The 18476-nt window shown below is 40.5% G+C and overlaps 4 protein-coding genes across 4 annotated transcripts; 3 read left to right on the top strand and 1 right to left on the bottom strand.

Moving 5' to 3' along the window:
- Nucleotides 1-756: 756 nt before the first annotated feature.
- On the top strand, nt 757-3566 carry LOC133979669 (betaine--homocysteine S-methyltransferase 1-like). Its single transcript, XM_062418237.1, has 8 exons — nt 757-900; nt 1530-1662; nt 1769-1881; nt 2034-2225; nt 2343-2490; nt 2603-2785; nt 2899-3127; nt 3213-3566. Exons 1-8 carry the CDS (start codon nt 883-885, stop codon nt 3400-3402), a joined length of 1206 nt encoding a protein of 401 aa, XP_062274221.1. The 5' UTR covers nt 757-882; the 3' UTR covers nt 3403-3566.
- Nucleotides 3567-3702: 136 nt separating this feature from the next.
- On the top strand, nt 3703-8038 carry LOC133979671 (betaine--homocysteine S-methyltransferase 1-like). The gene is made up of 8 exons (XM_062418238.1): nt 3703-4089; nt 5436-5568; nt 5740-5852; nt 6101-6292; nt 6369-6516; nt 6905-7087; nt 7190-7418; nt 7548-8038. Exons 1-8 carry the CDS (start codon nt 4072-4074, stop codon nt 7723-7725), a joined length of 1194 nt encoding a protein of 397 aa, XP_062274222.1. The 5' UTR covers nt 3703-4071; the 3' UTR covers nt 7726-8038.
- Nucleotides 8039-9851: 1813 nt separating this feature from the next.
- Nucleotides 9852-13841, top strand: kgd4 (alpha-ketoglutarate dehydrogenase subunit 4). Its single transcript, XM_062418240.1, has 5 exons — nt 9852-10168; nt 10417-10518; nt 12085-12148; nt 12380-12588; nt 13193-13841. The coding sequence occupies exons 2-5, from the start codon at nt 10465-10467 to the stop codon at nt 13208-13210; spliced, it is 345 nt and encodes a 114-aa protein (XP_062274224.1). The 5' UTR covers nt 9852-10168; nt 10417-10464; the 3' UTR covers nt 13211-13841.
- Nucleotides 13842-13942: 101 nt separating this feature from the next.
- pdxp (pyridoxal (pyridoxine, vitamin B6) phosphatase) lies at nt 13943-17882 on the bottom strand. The gene is made up of 2 exons (XM_062418239.1): nt 16991-17882; nt 13943-15115 (listed from the first exon to the last, which is right to left on the bottom strand). The coding sequence occupies exons 1-2, from the start codon at nt 17586-17588 to the stop codon at nt 14769-14771; spliced, it is 945 nt and encodes a 314-aa protein (XP_062274223.1). The 5' UTR covers nt 17589-17882; the 3' UTR covers nt 13943-14768.
- Nucleotides 17883-18476: the final 594 nt, after the last annotated feature.

Raw genomic sequence — 18476 nt, 5'->3', positions numbered from 1 at the left:
TTTGTAGATTTATGAAGCAGACAGTCCAAATGTAAGACAAGGAAAAGCTGCAGAATCTCACCCTGGAGAAGATGTAGCCATCAAATGTTTGCTGTTCTTGTTTGCAGAATAACTTCTACAGGTAGTCGATTATCAATAAGCACAGTCAGTCTTTTTTTGTATCAGTCTTTTGTCTCCAGAATGTTTGAAATTGGACACAAGTGCAAAACACAAGCTTATCTATTTAAATCTTTGCAATAGGTTCCACCTGTGTGTTGCTCTACTGTCGGTTTTTTAAATCCTAATTGCATCAGACGTTTCATGGTCACATGAGGAAGACAAACACCCGAGAGATTTGATTTGATGTTACTAGGCTGGTTAACAAAGATGTCACATTAAAATGAATAAAAAAATTAATGAAAAAATTAATCTATTAAGATAATTTGCAGGAAACTTTTTTAATCACCAGAAGTAAACTATGTTATGTATTATGGTGCTGAAGGTTAATACAATTACAATCTACTGTGTACCACAATTTTCTAAACAGTAGTTTAACAATAAAACACAAATGGTTTAGAAGTAAATTAATGTTTAAACCAGAGATACTATTGGCTCAGATTGGTAATATAATCATTAAACTGACAGATTTCTCATTCTATAACAAACCACATGTCCCTATCTTACTTGTGCCAGCTGTTAACCCATGGCATCTCCATTGATTTCTGCGCTAGACTCTATTGCACAATATCCAAACAGACATGGGGCAATTAGACATGGATTTGGCACAGACGTATTCATCGAGCAGTATAAAACTGGTGAGGAGCAACTCTCGGCACTCTTCAGGCCAACAGGGGTTCGCTGTTACCAAGTGCTTAGCTCTGCAACTGAAACTGGAAAGAAGAGATGGCACCTGTCAAGAAGGTACGACTAACTTTCCTGCAGATACGATTGTATTTTCATCTCTTCGATATTAAATTATTCAGCTGGGAACAGAGAATTTGTTGATGCAGCTTGCAAGGTCTTAACTTTATGCAATGTAATTACAGTCAGATTTGTCTTTTTGGTCGATTGACTGTGGTGTTTTATGGGACATTTTGTAGGTTTGCAGGTTTTGTGTGTCTATTTGTGTGTGTGTGTGTGAGTGTGTGAGTGGGTGTGTGTGTGTGTGTGTGTGTGTGTGTGTACGTGTGTGTGGTGTGTGAAATAGCCAGACTAAAGCAGTCACTGCTGGAGAATCTCCGGCTCAAATGGCTTTTATATTTGCACTTTTGCAACTGAACAGCAGCTTTTCACACAGAAACACATACAGAAACATGACATTTTCACTGCACATACACATTTGTCCACATTGGTGTCAACTGCTTTGCAAAGCTGTATATATCACAACACATCTGTGCTCTCCCACCATCTTTAACTCAAGTTAATTTTTTCTGTCTGCACTCCTTCCCTCTTAATATTTGCAAAGTAAGCTACAAAATATCAATAAGCTTATAAGCCATTCAGTGTGTAGCTGTGGTTTAAAGTGTCCATGGATCCTTCTGCTATCATAGGGCATCCTTGAACGGCTGAATGCTGGGGAGGTAGTGATCGGCGATGGAGGCTTTGTGTTTGCTCTGGAGAAGAGGGGATATGTGAAGGCCGGGCCATGGACTCCTGAGGCAGCTGTCACACACCCTGAGGCTGGTAAGACAGATAACACTCACACATATTATATGCACATGAACACTCTCAAAAGCACAAACTTTTACTTTTTACTTATTCGTCTGACAAACCTGTATGTTCCCGTCAGTGCGGCAGCTGCACAGGGAGTTCCTGAGAGCAGGATCTAATGTCATGCAGACATTCACATTCTACGCCAGTGATGACAAACTGGAGAACAGGGGTCAGAACCTGAGATTGACTGTAAGTACGCAACTATTGCACCTTAAAGCCAACATGAGCAGGATCATGCAGATCTTGCATGTTACACTTTGTCAATAAACATGACGAGTATTGCAGTAGGGGGGAACTAAACTGCTTTGAACATGATTGTTTTACCTGCCTCATTCTTTTAGGGCGTACAAATCAACGAGGCTGCCTGTGACCTGGCGAGGGAAGTAGCCAATGAAGGAGATGCACTGGTAGCTGGTGGAGTGTGTCAGACTCCATCCTACCTGAGCTGCAAGAGTGAGGTAGAAGTGAAAGCCGTCTTCAAAAAACAGCTGGAAGTCTTCATGAAGAAGAATGTGGATTTCATGATTGCTGAGGTAAAAAATACAAACCATTTCTTTTTGTTCATGTTGGAAAAAATATACCAAATATACTTTGATCTGATTATTAGTGAAACAAACAAAAGCTCACTGGTGACTCCTCTGTCATTGCAGTACTTTGAGCATGTTGAGGAGGCAGAGTGGGCTGTGCATGTGCTGAAGACCAGCGGAAAGCCTGTGGCTGCTTGTATGTGCATCGGACCAGAGGGAGACATGCACGGAATCTCACCTGGAGAGTGTGCCGTCAGGCTTGTGAAGGCCGGTACGTATTTACGCTACTCTGAATGATCTCAACTTAAATCCTCTGGGTTTTTTTTCCTGAAGGTCGGATGTGTTATCTGATATGACAATAATAATTTTCCCTTGTTCTTCAGGTGCCCAGATTGTGGGAGTCAACTGCCACTTTGACCCCATGACCTGCGTCCAGGCTGTCAAGATGATGAAGGAGGGAGTGGAGAAGGCTGGGCTGAAGGCTCACTACATGGTGCAGCCACTGGCATACCACACCCCTGATTGCAGCTGCCAGGGATTCATCGATCTGCCAGAATTCCCCTTCGGTAATACACTTTTTGTGAACATAAACTGCCCCTACATCATGGCGGTCATGCAGCAATTGAACAGCACAATTAATGCCATTCAATTGTCCCCATTTTTTTCCCTCTGCTTTCAGCTCTGGAGCCCAGGATCCTGACCCGCTGGGACATGCACAAGTATGCCAGAGAGGCATACAAGGTTGGCATCCGCTTCATTGGTGGCTGCTGTGGATATGAGCCCTACCACATCAGGGCTGTGGCTGAAGAGCTGGCAACCGAGAGAGGGATGGTTCCCCCTGGCTCGGAGAAACATGGAATGTGGGGTTCTGGTCTGGAAATGCACACCAAACCATGGGTCAGGGCAAGGTAAACCATTTTTATGTACAGTTAATTCACACTTTTGATTACAAGTTTTTTATCCGTATCTAATCATTGTCTCTGTTTCTCTAAGGGCTCGTCGTGACTACTGGGAGAATCTCATGCCTGCATCTGGTCGTCCCCAGTGTCCGTCCATGTCCACTCCAGAGGGTTGGGGTGTCACCAAGGGCCATGTTGACCTGCTGCAGCACAAAGAGGCCACCAGCAGCCAGGAAATGAAGCATGTGCTGGATATGCAGAAGAAGGCCAAATCAACTGCATGAGCAAGACGGAGTGATAAAATCTAATTGACAGAAAGACGGACGGGAAAGAAGTCTTTCCCATTTCAGTTTGGAGATAAAAAGCACTTGTAACAGCGATGCTCCAGTTGTGGAGTATTACTATGTAAACCCCAAAGCAATAAACCTGAGTTTGCTACATAATTATACATGGTGTTGATGTGAATTGACTGCTATATAACTGGGTGGTTCTGCAAGAAACACAAAATATTTAAGGAAAAAGTTATGATGAAATGTCTTTAATTGTCAATCTAGCAAATTTCGCATACACACTTATTTTGAAGTGACTCGGTCCTCACTTGTTCAAAATTGCTGCCTTCCATAAGGAGTTCAAATTAATCAATGTGTCTATTCAGGATCAGTAAAATAGAAACCCACAAATCCAACAGGAGGACAGACAAACACACCAACAACCATAATTAATCCGGACTAAACTAGTAACTCAGACACTCAAAATACACTCATTCAGTTAAAGAAGGGAGGGAGAAGGAGTAAACATTGCAGTTGTGTAATTTGCCTCTTGCCAATCAGAGCAACTCTTACCTAGTCCCCTCCCCTCCTTCGGACAGATTTATAGTGGCCCTCTGCCCCACTTTAATGTCGCTTCAGTCACTCAAAGTCTGAGCAGTCAGGGGTCTACACAGCTGCAGGATAATGGCACCAGCAAAGAAGGTATGTGTGAACTTTGTCTATGGGCAGTGTATGCAATGAGGAGTGTCCAGCAGCATCTTCGGGGGTTTTTGCAGAATGCAAAAAGTATTATGTGTCAAACTTAATTGTAAATATGAATGAATTCCAAACTCAAACATCTCTTGAGCACTTGGATGTAATTAAAAGGTTGGGCCACCCAAATTACAAAAATGTTTTTTAAGTCAACTCAGCGTCTTATAAATCTAAAAATCTTAAGAATAATTTTATTGAAAACTGTTTATGGATAGAGTAACCAAGATACCAACAAATGCCAAACATAACTGAGAAAATAATAAGTGTTTTAGTTTTGTTTAGGTTTTTTTGTAATTTGGGTGAAATTATCCTTTAACAGATACAAATCAGTTTGATATCATGAACTCAACATCATTGTACCCTGTTGCTCAACCTCTTCAAAGTTATTAGCAATAATGGCATAATAATTACTCAGCAGGTTGGAGGGGTTGTTCAAAGGTTTTTTTTGTGCAGTGTGTATCCAGGCAAGGGGCTGCACACTTCTAATGCATGTTCTTCACAACATGCCTGTCAACTGATTTCAAACATATTACTGAAATTTAAATGTTTGCAAACTTAACATTTTTTTAATTTAGTATTGCAAAGTCAAGCCAAATCAATTTCACGTGTAAAGCCCAGTATTACAAATATTTGTTTCAGGGGGCTTCAGGGGGCTTTACAATCTGTACAGCGATACAACATATAAAAAATGTAATGGGAGAAAAAAGAGAAGACATCTCAGGATGTGCAACAGAGGAAGAATCCCTCTCTCAGGATAGACAGACATGCAATAGGTGTTATGTGTAGAGAACATACCAAGATAGAACAATAACAGAAATAAAGCATGGAAAAACGTCATGACACAAATATAGATGGAACATAAAGGCACTCATAAAAATCTAAAGTATAATGAACACAGGATAGTCAGATTTTATGAACCTAACTAGTAGCACCAAGTAAAATATTTTATTTTTACTGTCAAGCTTGTTGGAATTAAAAAGTGCAGGTCCGTCAGTCATTTCACACACTGCAGCTGTTCACAGACATGTGCTGCTTTCTCGACAACTCAGGGTCACTGAGGGAAGGGGGGTTGTGGCCCTGGATTTGGAAAACTTCTGCCTATGTGGTCTTATGCATAGCATGTATATTTGTCTCAAGTGTCTATATTACTGCCATGTGTTACTTTTTGACATTTATGGCTCATCTCTGACCTGACTAATCTGTACATTAATTTTTAAATAGCCTTGTTACCACTTGCTATTATGTGTTCATTATGGTGTCGCATCCCTTAAACTTAATTCAATCCATTATCACAGGGAATCTTGGAGCGTCTTGACGCTGGAGAGATTGTGATCGGTGATGGAGGCTTTGTGTTTGCCCTGGAGAAGAGAGGATATGTGAAGGCCGGTCCCTGGACCCCTGAGGCCGCCGCAGAGCACCCTGAAGCAGGTGGGAACAATACATTTTATTAAATGTATTATTCTGCACCAACTTGAAACAGCTTTTCGATTTCTTCTGTGCATTTACATTTTTTCTTCTGTATCATGTGACACAGTTTAAATGTTTTTTTCTAGTATATTTGCCTTATGTACTGTAATCTATTTGCTTTATGGTTTTTAGTGCGCCAGCTGCACAGGGAGTTCCTGAGGGCCGGGGCCAATGTTATGCAGACCTTCACCTTCTACGCCAGTGACGACAAACTGGAGAACAGAGGCAACAAGCTCACCTTCACTGTAAGTTAAATGGGACATCACACCACTTTCATAGGAATAAAAAACACATCTGTATCTGCATGCCATCTGTACAGGTTGTATTGTATAGTATTCAGCAACTAACCTCTATGCCACTCAAGACAGAACATCCATTATGTTAATTACAAAGTAAACAAAATTGAGGAGTGATTATCTTGTACTAGTATCAGAATTAACTGTTTAATTCCCTCCTCTGGTTTGTTTCACCGCAATTTGGCATCGCTCTGCAGGGAGCTCAGATCAACGAGGCCGCCTGTGATTTGGCCCGTGAGGTTGCCAATGAGGGTGATGCTCTGGTTGCCGGAGGAGTGTGCCAGACTCCATCCTACCTGAGCTGCAAGAGTGAGGCAGACGTGAAGGCCATCTTCAAGAAACAGCTGGATGTGTTCATCAAGAAAGACGTGGACTTCCTGATTGCTGAGGTAGCCTGCAGATCTTTTATGATGATTTTTCCCCTCATTTCTAACATCTGCATCACATAATGTCTCTGTCTTGCAGTACTTTGAGCATGTTGAAGAGGCCGTGTGGGCGGTGGAGGTGCTGAAGGAGACAGGAAAGCCTGTGGCTGCTTGTCTGTGCATTGGACCTGACGGAGACATGCACGGACTCTCACCTGCAGAGTGCGCTGTCAAGCTGGTGAAGGCCGGTGGGTACAGTGGTGTTTACCCATGAATAAAACTAATTGGTCTCTACCAAAAAGGGATAGATCATATATGGGTTAGGTTAGGGTTAGGGTAAGGTTACTCAAGTGTGACAAGGAAAGATTTCCCAAGATGGCGATTTCTAACTGTTAGATGAGAATAAAAGACATGGAATTTTGAATTGGGACCAGCATACAGGCAAAAAAGTGTAATTTCCCTGCACCAAAATGTTACATGGAATTACAAGGAATGATATAAAATGTAAATTTCCAATCCAAAATTCACTTCTGATCTGCAAATCTTGCAACCACAGCAGCAAACAACAGTTGGTGCCACTTTTCCGACTTGCTTATCTATAGCAGTCAGCTTACACCATTGCCTGTTCATCTGTAGGTGCCCAGATTGTGGGAATCAACTGCCACTTTGACCCCATGACCTGTGTGAAGGCTGTCAAGATGATGAAGGAGGGAGTGGAGAAGGCTGGGCTTAAGGCTCACTACATGGTGCAGCCACTGGCATACCACACCCCCGACTGCAGCTGCCAGGGATTCATCGATCTGCCAGAATTCCCCTTCGGTAATAAAATACTGTCAATTTAATGTAATCATACTATCATCTGCACATTTTCACCACAAGCAACCAGGCTGCAAATGTGTATAACATTCAATCTTCTGTCAGGTCTGGAGCCCAGGATCCTGACTCGCTGGGACATGCACAAATACGCCAGAGAGGCCTACAATGCCGGCATCCACTTCATTGGTGGCTGCTGTGGATTTGAGCCCTACCACATCAGGGCTGTGGCAGAGGAGCTGGCACCTGAGAGAGGCCATCTCCCAGCTGCATCAGAGAAACATGGCAACTGGGGTGCTGGTCTGGAGATGCATACCAAACCCTGGGTCAGAGCCAGGTCAGAAGCAACTTTTAAAATACATTAATCTGTAGAATACAACAAATGTGTACTTAAATCTGTTAGGTGGGAAATTCTGTCTCTTCAGCACCTATGCGTCCTAACTGGTATGAGTATTCTTGTCTCTAGAGCCCGCCGTAACTACTGGGAGAACCTGAAGCCAGCCTCTGGTCGTCCACAGTGTCCCTCCTTGTCCATCCCAGACGGCTGGGGTGTCACTAAGGGCCACACTGATCTTATGCAGCAGAAAGAGGCCACCTCTGAGGACCAACTCAAAAAGCTGTTCGACAGGTCAAAGAGCCAGTGAGTCCATCTGTCTCCTTCAGACCTGACAGCTGTTCCGTGCAGCTACTGACGCTGCACAGTTGTGTGCACCATCAGTACAAAGTGCTGCACCTGTAACAAACACAATGTCAGCATCTGTCACCCTGTTGACCTCAGGGGCCAGATCCTCACTTGAGGCTGGCACTGTTTCTGTGCATCTGTTGATAGTGAAATTGTAGTTTATGTAAAGCTGCAGTGGTATCTCATGTTAGGACTCGGCCCACATAGGATTGGGACCCTCTTGTTTTTCATGACTCTGGACCAGTTTGTTAAATAAAATAAGCCTTAAAAAAATGTGAATTGGTTACTTGACTGTGATGTGATGTTTTCTGCTGTGGATGAGTGGTGGGGTATTTTCTATTTGCATCAAACAGATTAGAAAAAGAGATTTAAATGTCTAGTCAATCGAAGATTTATTCATTACAAAGCACAGACAATATTTAACAACATACTCATATCAACAGCCAAGCGACTCTCTCCAGTCTGTATCATTTCAGAACATGCCATTAACGTTTGGAAATCCTGTAATGTGGTTCAAGGAAAAGAGATGTATTATTTAAGAATTTAAAAAAATAAACACATTATTGAAGATAGACAATTAACACTAGACATTACAAGGCTTTAGATTATGGTGTGATAGTTTCCATGAGTCCAGTAGATGGCAGTATTCTGATCCATGTCTGAAAGGTAAACGGATTAACAAAGAGCCTTAAAGGAAAGATGTTCCACCTTCAAGCAAACCTAATGAGTTAACATAGTAATATTTCATTAAATTGTCTCTCTCTCTCTCTCTCTTTATTTTTTACAATGCATTTAACTCTATATATATTTTTTCCTTTTTCAAAAGTACTTCCAAGTGTAATTTCACACCCCACAAATGTATCATCACCAAGACTTTCCTCATTATTCTATGTTCAAAGGTATTCACAATGTATTAAAGAAGTACTACAGCAACTTTACTATATCTGAGATAAAGATCAGTCTAATCTTCATCTAAAATTGCCTGTGAAATCAGTAGTGCACAAGGGTTGAGCTTTTTAACAGCAAGTCAGTGTTACAAACTATAGGTATGGATTTTCAAAGACATGGGATGAGTATTCACCTGCAGGTTCTGATGAAAAGAATGCTATCAAGTTATAAAGTCACCCAACTCACAACTTTATTGAAACTATAATAATTTACATGGGATAACATTTGCCACTATTTTACACCCAGGTGATTTTATGTCTTGGTGATCTTAAGGCAGTTTTTCATTTTTGACTATAAAGTACTATGAGACTTATTTTTCTTGACAATAACTTTGATCATAATCCACTTGTATAATTGCATTGCTGTCGGGTGGAAACCTTGTTATTTCATATTTCGTTTTGGACATATTAGGTTTCCAACAGCAACCATAATTATCAACATCAAAAGAATGGGGTCAAGCCTTGACTCATATTTCTATGGAGAAAAGAAAAAGCAAAGAAAAGCATACAAATATATTTTTTCTCCCATGTTTGAGGGCCCCTTTCTTGCCGAGATAAGGTAGATCTGATGTGGTTTAGGCAGGTTTGCGTTTATCTATTTATTAAGATACAATATACAGATAGACTAGAACAACTGTCTGATGCAAGTATCACAGTGTTTATATATATATAGACTAGATAAGTAAAAAAGGAAGTTAAACCAAGTACATCAGCACAATAAATACAATATAGCACAGAATAAAAAAGGACATACTCAAACATGGTACACGGTACCATAAGATAGGCTACACATAAAACAAGACATGGGTACATTTTTGTAGCTGAATTACTAGGATTTGGTGAGTAAATTGAAAGTGGTGAATTGTGCAGAAAATTCAGGTAGAGGTCTTCAGATTTTTGCTCCTTTCTCAGAGAAGGCTGTTTTGCACAATGAGACTTTACAGTCTCCACTTAAAGCTTTTCCGGTGTGCTGCACAGTGTGAGTTTTCTGCTGGTGACACATCTTCCCATATGTGAACAAGCTCTGCTGCTTTCCTCCTTTGTCATTGGACGAGCCCTGACCACGTGACTGCTGCGCTTTCAGTTTTTTTTCGAGTTGGAGTGAAATTAAAGATAAGGGTATGGTATCTGTCTTTGCTTAGCACAGTGACAGTAAGCTTTATTATTTACATTTTCTGTTAACACACAGACAGTCTTTGCCATTTATTTGTCTCTCTTTATGGAATAAAACCCTTCTGGAGGCATATGTGACCTCGACGTTTCTGCTATTGAAATGGATTAAGGTCTTCTAGTGCTTTATTTTTGTGTGTCCTTTATTTTTTTGACAGAAGGCCAACTTTACAACGCGGAGCCTGAAGTATGGCCTGAGGGACTGACCTTGTGGGACATTACTGTAGTTGGGACAGCAGCGCATCTAGCCTATCTGCAGCCTGACATTTAGAATTAATCGCTTGAGAGGTAATGTAAACCCAATAAAAGGCTCGAGAATCTGGTTATTTATTAAAAATACGCCTCTAATTTTGAAACACATGCTTCGTGAAGATTAATAGTATTGTTTAAATCGTCTAAATGTCTATTTTCATTTCTAGTGATGCAGTGCGGTTCATCCATAGGCTTTTAGCAGGCATGCATTAATGTATACCTGCATCCTCTGGACCACCTCGCTGTATGTAATGATAGTGGCGCCCTCTTGTGGTGTGTTTCAGCTACTGCAGGGATCCTCAGACACCCGGAAGGAAACCATTAAGGTCAGCATGGGAGGCAAAGTCAGCTCCAAAATGGCAGCTCCTACCGCCCGAGTTATCCAGGTAACGTCACTGCTGGAAAAGTGATTAACTTTAGACATTTATGTGTTGCGTTTAAATGAGCATTATTAAGAAAAAATGTCGTTTCTTTGTCGTCCTCAATGGTGAATGATTTAACTTTGAAGAGGCCTGTCTAGGTGACAAATCCCGTCGTACCCTTGTTGGTGTCCTTGTTGTAAAACTCTTGTGAATTGGCATTGCTGTTGTTTAAGGAGCAACATTAACTCGGCTCATTTCTGGAGTTAAATGTCTTAATGAGGCAAAACTACCAGAGTTCAAATGTAAAAAATAGCTTTTTAGGACATACTGTGTTATGTTGTTTATCTTCTTATGTCCTATTAAAGACAATAACACTTTAATAGTTAAGATGGCAAGCCAATTTTTTGTCAGAAATGGTTAAAATCTGTCATTTTTGTCTAATCTATAGTTCAAAGAAAGTGAATTTCTAAGTATTTTTAACAGAAAAACCTCAGAAAATAGAGCATAAGGGCCATCCTGCCTACTTTGCTTGATACTAAAGCAATTCATTGATTGTCTGTCCATCAATCGGTTAATAGATTAATTGTCTATTCCTTAAATCACTAATATATCTCCTGTCGCAATCAGAAAGGCTTCTGTCATCATATGTTTTTTTAAATCATAATTTAACCACAAAAACTATTCCTCGTAATATCTAGCCATGTTTGTTGTCAGTGTTGTGTGCCTCAAATTTGATCAAAATGCATTGAGAAAGTTGACTGTTTGTAGAGACTTGTGTCATTTTGTAAACATGTGCGGCAAACTGTGTAAATGTATATAAAAGATAGCTTTAGGGCAGAAAACACATTGTAATGTTACCTAGTCTGTTTTCTTTTGTGCACTGTATCGGACAGCCTTTTCACTCAATATGTGATCATTGTTTGTATGGATGAGGGCTGCAATGATTGTTTTCATATCAATTTATTTCTCTACACTGGTTTAATAATTTAATTCAAGTCAATATTATATCAGAAGATGGTATAAATACAGTATCATAGTAAGTGCACTCCGGACATCTTGAATTTTCAATAATTAAAACTAAAAAGCCGAGAAAACTGGGAGAGAGTGTAGTGGAGGTTAACCTGTTTTACTTGATAAATTGCAGTGAATTGATTGTCAAATCTGAAGATGATTAATTTTCTGCCTATCATCCAGCTCGTAGATTAATCTAGCCGCGCTAATTCATATCCTGTCACAATCACAAACGTTTCTGTCATTATAAGTGGGTCGTACTTTAAATCAGAAAAACTAGCCCTAGTAGTATCTAGCCATTGGAAAAACGTGAGACTTGTTTCCTTTTGAAGAACTGTCTGTAGAGAGATGTGTGTATTATCGAGAATAATGAGGACAGCCTGTAAAATACATTGATTTTTAAAAGGGTGGCAGCAGATGTCAAAGTGTCATACAATAAATGTGTCAAACCTCAGCAACTAAAACTATCTGCATGGCTAAGTACTACATGTTAGAGTTGGGAAAATACTCTGTTTCTTATGAATATGATGAACTGACTCTTTAACTAACCCCATCTGTCTAATTTGTTAATTTTCTCAGGCTGTTCGGCCTCATGCTCCTCTGATCAAGTTTCCCAATAGACATGGCATCCCGAAGCCCAATGGTGAGTATGAAAAACTGAATAATTGTCCAAAAAAATGCTCTTGGTGATAAATCTGATATCTTTTTTGTTTTGTTTTGTGGTGTATTTTCTCGTTTTGTGTCTTAACTGGACAGCTTTTGTGTTAGGTTCAGATAGTTGCTGCAAAGTTACAATACTTTAGAAAATTATAGATTTTTTTTTAAACTTTCTACAGATAATGTCTGATCCTCCTTTTCCCCCCCTTTTTTCCAGCTCAAGAAGCGTTGAAAATATTAACAACTAGCCTTCCACAACACAACGCTCCCAGTTCCCCCTCAACTGCAGCACCGCCTCAGTTAACAAGAACTCATGTACCTTTGACCCCAATCCCTGGCACACCCGACACCCTGGCCACCATTAATCTTCTCCCTGCAAGGTACAGAAGGAGACCGATGGCGATGGATGAGATGGAGTACATTCAGGTGAGGGCAGCGGCAACGCACTTCCTTATTGCAAGTATTGCCAACATCATTTTTCTGTTATTCAAATAATATTACAATAAAGTGAAACTATTATATGATTATACAGTTTATTACCATTATTACATATAATAATAATATATGAAGTTAAATAGAAATGGCTCTGGTAGTTAAAAGGAAGTGGAGTTCTCCAGCCAAAATGATTACCATGTACATTTAATTTATGGAAAATGAGAACACAACTTTAGCCCACTATTTAATATAAAGCTGCACAGAAACCTCAACCTTGCCCTTGATGATGTTTTTAAAAAATATATTATTATCACTGTTCGACACAAAGGTTCAATCTGACAAAATGGATTTGGAAAGCAGAGTTTCTGTTCACATTGGTGTAATAGAATAATAATGGATTCATAATAGGAGCAAAAAACACTACAAACACATGTTATATACCTTTTTATCTAATAAAAACAGAAAATATCAAACTAAATAAAGTTCTCCTATCTAGAGACAGTGTAAATGTACAGTGTCATGAATCAGGAGCCATTACTGTGCTCTTTTAGTTTATTTGTACAGATACTTACTCTATTTTCTTTCTTTCTTTCAGCGTGGTGGACCAGAGTGACCTAACACGACTCAATCACTGCAACCAAAGTCCTTATCTGTGGAGATCAGTATGTGTCTTTAATTCTGTCCTTCAGCACAAGAGAACCTAATGCCACATGAGACATGATGTAGAATAAAGTAATAACATGAATCCTGTTGAAATGTACATATGTTTATTTTTTAGATGTTAATCTTAAATTGTATTTTAAGTTCACACTAAGGGACATCTGCATTGCATTCTTTTTTGTTTTAAGATACGGTAAAGCCATAACAACAGCTTCTGGATTTTCCTTATTTTACTGTGTTAGCACTTCAGCTATTCATCACACTTTTCTTGTTAAAACCTGGGCTCAGTTGGCATTTTGACAAACGTTATCCAGCATTTAACAGTTCCCAACATTGCTCTGATTTTGAATTTTGTCACATGATTTAATTAATTTGCAATGCCACCCAGATACAAACATGAGACTCTGGTAATGTAAAAGAACGTTTATTTTTGCCCTTCATGCCTTCCATTGCAATGAAGCGACTGATCTGTCTCTTGGAGCTAAACAAGACTGAAGGGATGATGCTGGATATCACGTTGCAAATAGTGTTGAGTTGTTGTGAGAAATGCTGGATTTAAATGATTAAAAGAATATTGTATTTTGCTGTGGTGTTGTTATCATGCTTCATGCAGCATTCACACATAAAAACGCATTAAAAAATGACACATGGAATAAAATCACAGATGAATGACACCATATTTAGAATTAATTTTAAGTATTTATTTGTGTTACTGTTGCTGGCATGCTCTATATGATAAACATTAACAACATTGAACTTTCACAACAGTGCAATATGACCAGCCACCATGAATGTGTTAACTGGTTTTCTAACTATGAGACTCCGTAAGCAGTTCATTACTTGATTAGATGAATATTAATTTGGCACAAGTAGTACAGACATGATAGAAAGGTCAAAAGTGAATACACACTTCACCTGTCTCGCTGGCAGATTGTCTTATAGTCTCTACTAGAGCTGAGAAAAAGCTTAGTTTGTTTTTACTCCCCTTTCTTGCCATGAATTAATTGAGAAGTCACACAACCAGGCAAATACATGAGAAAACAACTCTGCATGATTTAAGCACATGTCAGTCTGCCTTTACGCGAGACATTTTTAACAACCTGCTCCTAATCACATGAATGCCGTTACAGAACAATTCATGGCTTTACAAAAATACCTCTGGGTGTTCAAAACCCAATATCAAACACAACCTATGAACCTTATGAACAAAGTGCAATATATCCATATAAACACTAACAGCAACAAGGAACTGTCAAGTCACAAATGGGCACAACACTAGAAGAAACACTGAGGTATGCACTGGATTACGGATTATTTCGGGGTAGAATATTCTGTCCTAGGTGCGTCCTGGTTACAACATAAACAGCGCTGTGTTATTGGGGAACATTTACAGCATCCCTGTCACTTCTCATAGCTGTGGATGGGACTGTTTTTGCAAACGCTGGACTACACATTGCACTTGAAATGTAATAGAAGCAATCTACACTCCACACTGGAGGCAAAAGGACTCGTCAATTGCTCTGTTCATCCAGTTCCTCGAAAGCGGGCAAGAAATCGGCGATGGTGTCCACCACGTAGTCGGGCACCAGGCTGTGGTTGGTTGACAGCTCACTATTCCTGTACTCCTCGGCCTCCTCGATCTGAGACACGCCGGTGAGAGTGAGCATGGTGTCCAGGCCGCAGTTGAACCCGAACACCATGTCTGTCTCCAGGCGGTCCCCGACCATCAGGCACTGGGCGGGGTCCACCCCCCGGAACTGGCTGGAGATGCACTCGAACATGAAGCGGCTCGGCTTGCCGATCACAGTAGCCTTCCGACCTGAGGAAACCTCCAGGGCTGCAGTGAGAGACCCAGAACCTGCCAGAGGGGGGTGAAGATAAGATCAGAGTTACACATAAGTGAATCACCTCTCCTCCAAGTATGTCTGTATGACTCATCTACAAAGACGCCTCTGTAGACCCTCACAAAACATATTTGTGAGGGTTGATTGAAGGGTCAGTTCATATTTTTTCCATCTTAAAATACTCACGTGATTATATATAATGTATTGAAAGCTTTATGGTCACTGCAATTGTTCTCTGTCTACTCTGGCTGTAAAAAGATTTGTCCCAAAGTGATCTAATTGTAAGGGGATTGTCCAAAGCCCTTGTTCTGTTTTAAAATGTATTTTGAGATTAAGTGGTTATCTCCCAAACTCACTGTCTTTTTCAGTACAAAATTCCCTCTTTGTCTTTTATGCTGAGCCACGACAGAAGGACAGTGACTCCAAGACTAATTTTGGAAGACCCCTACCTTTATTTGTCAAGAGACTAATTGATTAATTGTTGCAGCTCTACACTGAAAATGTTTTTTTGAACAGTAGAAATCATTTCAGTGAATGCAACATTCAGGCTTGAAAAAATGTGAAACTATCCTTTACTGTTTTTCTAAAGCTGGTTTAAGTACTGTAAGAATAGTATATTATGTGCAAGCCTACTACTTACTACATATATAGCTTACTTCAGGCTTCATTACTGCCAAGATACTTTTTTAGATTTCTGAATGCAGTACTATTTTTCAGAGAGCTTCTGGTTTAAATGTATTTCAATGCCATATAAAGATGAACCAGAAAGGTCTTGTTACTTTAGCTGCATTGCTCAGAGGTCAAAATGGGCAACAGTCATGGGGCCTCATATTTGTATTGGCCCTAAAAGGACTCATTTGAGAATATACACATTTTATCCAAAGTGCAGGTCCTGCATTATTATCCAATCCTAGCCTCCCTCCATATTCCAGTTCATGTTGGGTTTAGAGTACATTATCCATATTCATTCATAAATACATCAGTGCTCGATCATATTGACACAAAAAGACACACTGCAAACCGTCGGGCATGTGATTGTTATCTGGGACTTTGTGCCTAATACAATGAATCTGCCATGTGTGGTCTGCCATGTGGTGTGTTCAGGGTGGATCCTTTTACAGGTGACACAAAGCTCAGAGAAAATGAGGAACAAAGGTTGAAGGGGGCCCTCATTTCGAACCACAAGTGATAATTCACAGTGAAAACCATGAGTGTTTGATGTTTTTGACAAAACCAGTGTGTGATGCAGCTGAATCACAGCAGACTGAGCTACAAGCATGTTTTCTAGTGGTGTTTTGCAGGTTAATGTTGACTCTAATAAGGTCTCATGTTGGTGGTTGAGACTATTTTGATGATCCTGGAAATGATAACAAACATAGCAATATAGGCCTACAGCATCTAATGAATATAACTGACATTTATGTTCAGGTTAAGAGAGTCTCCACCTTTGACTCTTTTAATCATGATCACTGTTTATTTGATGTTTGATGATTAAACAAATGTTCGCTCTAGTTGAGTCTAGTTTGGTTGTTGGTAAATCATCAAACCATCAGACTGAGATGCAAAAACATGCTCTTAAAGCAGCAATTCTACTGTCAAATCTGCTCCAGTTTTCTGTCAAATTTGCTCCAATTTTTTTCATTTTAATATAGACTAATTATTATATAAGTATGCCCTGTGTAGTTGTATGAAAGAAAATATAAATATGACTAAAAAAGTAAGATCAGACTCAGTATTTGCAGATACTAAGGGCCCGAAATCATTTGATCAGGTTATTCCTATTTTTGAGTGATGAGAAAGAGTAAGACAGGCTTTTTTAATAGAGGCTCTAGCTGAGGGGCCCACAGACCCCAGAGGCCCCAAACCATCCATACCCCCCCACCCCATACCTGGCAGTATCCTTCCACCGGAGAGAGGGTGCCAGGGGTCGTTGTCGGTGGCCAGGAACAAGCAGTCCGGGTCCCTCAGGTAGCACGAAGCTTTGGCCAGTTTGAGAAAAGTCAGTTTATCATCATGTCCCACCAGCACTGCCTTCACGTCCGGAGCCAGGGTGCAGTTGTAGATGGTGGCGTCGGGGTCGTCCGCCTCCTCCACGCAGGGGACGCCCGCCTCCTGCAGCTCTCTGCGGAGCCCGTCGCAGCCCATGACGAACACCTGGCCCCGGACCTTGACGACGTCTCTCAGATAGAGAGCCGAGCAGTACGACGAGCTGAAGATCTGCTCCAGCATCACGTCGGTGAAGCCCAGTCGGTAAAACTTGTGCATGTAATTCTCCCGGGGCCTGGTGCAATTGTTGGTGACGAACACTACATTTTTGCCCTGCCTGATCAGCGAGCTCACCACCTTCGCGGCGCCGGTGATCGCCTTCTCTCCGTGCCATATGACCCCATCGCAGTCGAAGAGGAAGAAGTCCTTCGCCTCCAGCAGATTTCTGATCTGCGGACCTCGAATTTTCTGGCAGCCTTTGAACCCAAAGGCGCCTGCCATTCCGGCTTTTTCCTCGGTTTCTTCCGTGTTTCACCTGCTAGTGGCCCCCCATGTCGAAGGCTTGTGCATAATGTGAAGAAAGTCAACGGGGGGAAATGCTATGAAAACAAATCAATGTCAGGAAATCACATTGCAGAGTCCTCGATGCTGTTACATACACGCAGAGGGCTACATAAACATTGACGTCTGGACACGCCCATTTTGTCGACGCCGACCAATCACGCGGAGGCGTTTCAACCAATCAAGTGTCAGTGTGTCACAAGCCCTTCATAATCAACATGCTCTGGAAATTAAATTGCGCCCTCATGGACATCAGAAAATATGACATTTAATAAAAACATTTAAAAATGTTTTCAAAAACATGCAGAGAACGGAAGACAAAAAAATAACAAAAAAACAAAACTAAAGAGAGACTACAGCTGTTTAAAATCTGTTTTGGAGCTGTAAGTTTATATAATAGTCTTGTGTAAGGTTACCTGTTTCAGTATTTTTCTGTAGTTCTTGGCTCCACTGTATTAATTAAAGAGTGGGTTCACAACTTTTCAAGTCTGTTTTACAACAACAGTCAGGTGCCCATTTAAACACAGAAAAATGTGTTCCTCACTGTAATCATTCCTCCATTTCACACTGACTATTAAAAGATCCCTTTTAAAAATGCTTTCAATGTCAGTGATGAGGGCCAGTATTTAAACAGTCATTTTGTGAAAAATTACTTTTTTAACGTTGATCTGAAAATTATACGAGGTTTCAGCAGTCTGTGTTAGTCATATCAAGTGAATATCTCCCACATTTACAGTCTTTTTCAGCATCCCTCTCTGTGTTTCCTTGGACAGTGTTTCCCTTTTGAGCTGTGGAAGTATGGTAACAAAAAGAGGGACTTTGCTACTA

Source organism: Scomber scombrus, chromosome 4 (genome assembly GCF_963691925.1).
Source record: "Scomber scombrus chromosome 4, fScoSco1.1, whole genome shotgun sequence".
Taxonomy (NCBI): Eukaryota; Metazoa; Chordata; class Actinopteri; order Scombriformes; family Scombridae; genus Scomber; species Scomber scombrus.
The sequence above is the reverse complement of the archived record's forward strand: the minus strand, read 5'-3'. Positions and strand labels throughout refer to the sequence as shown.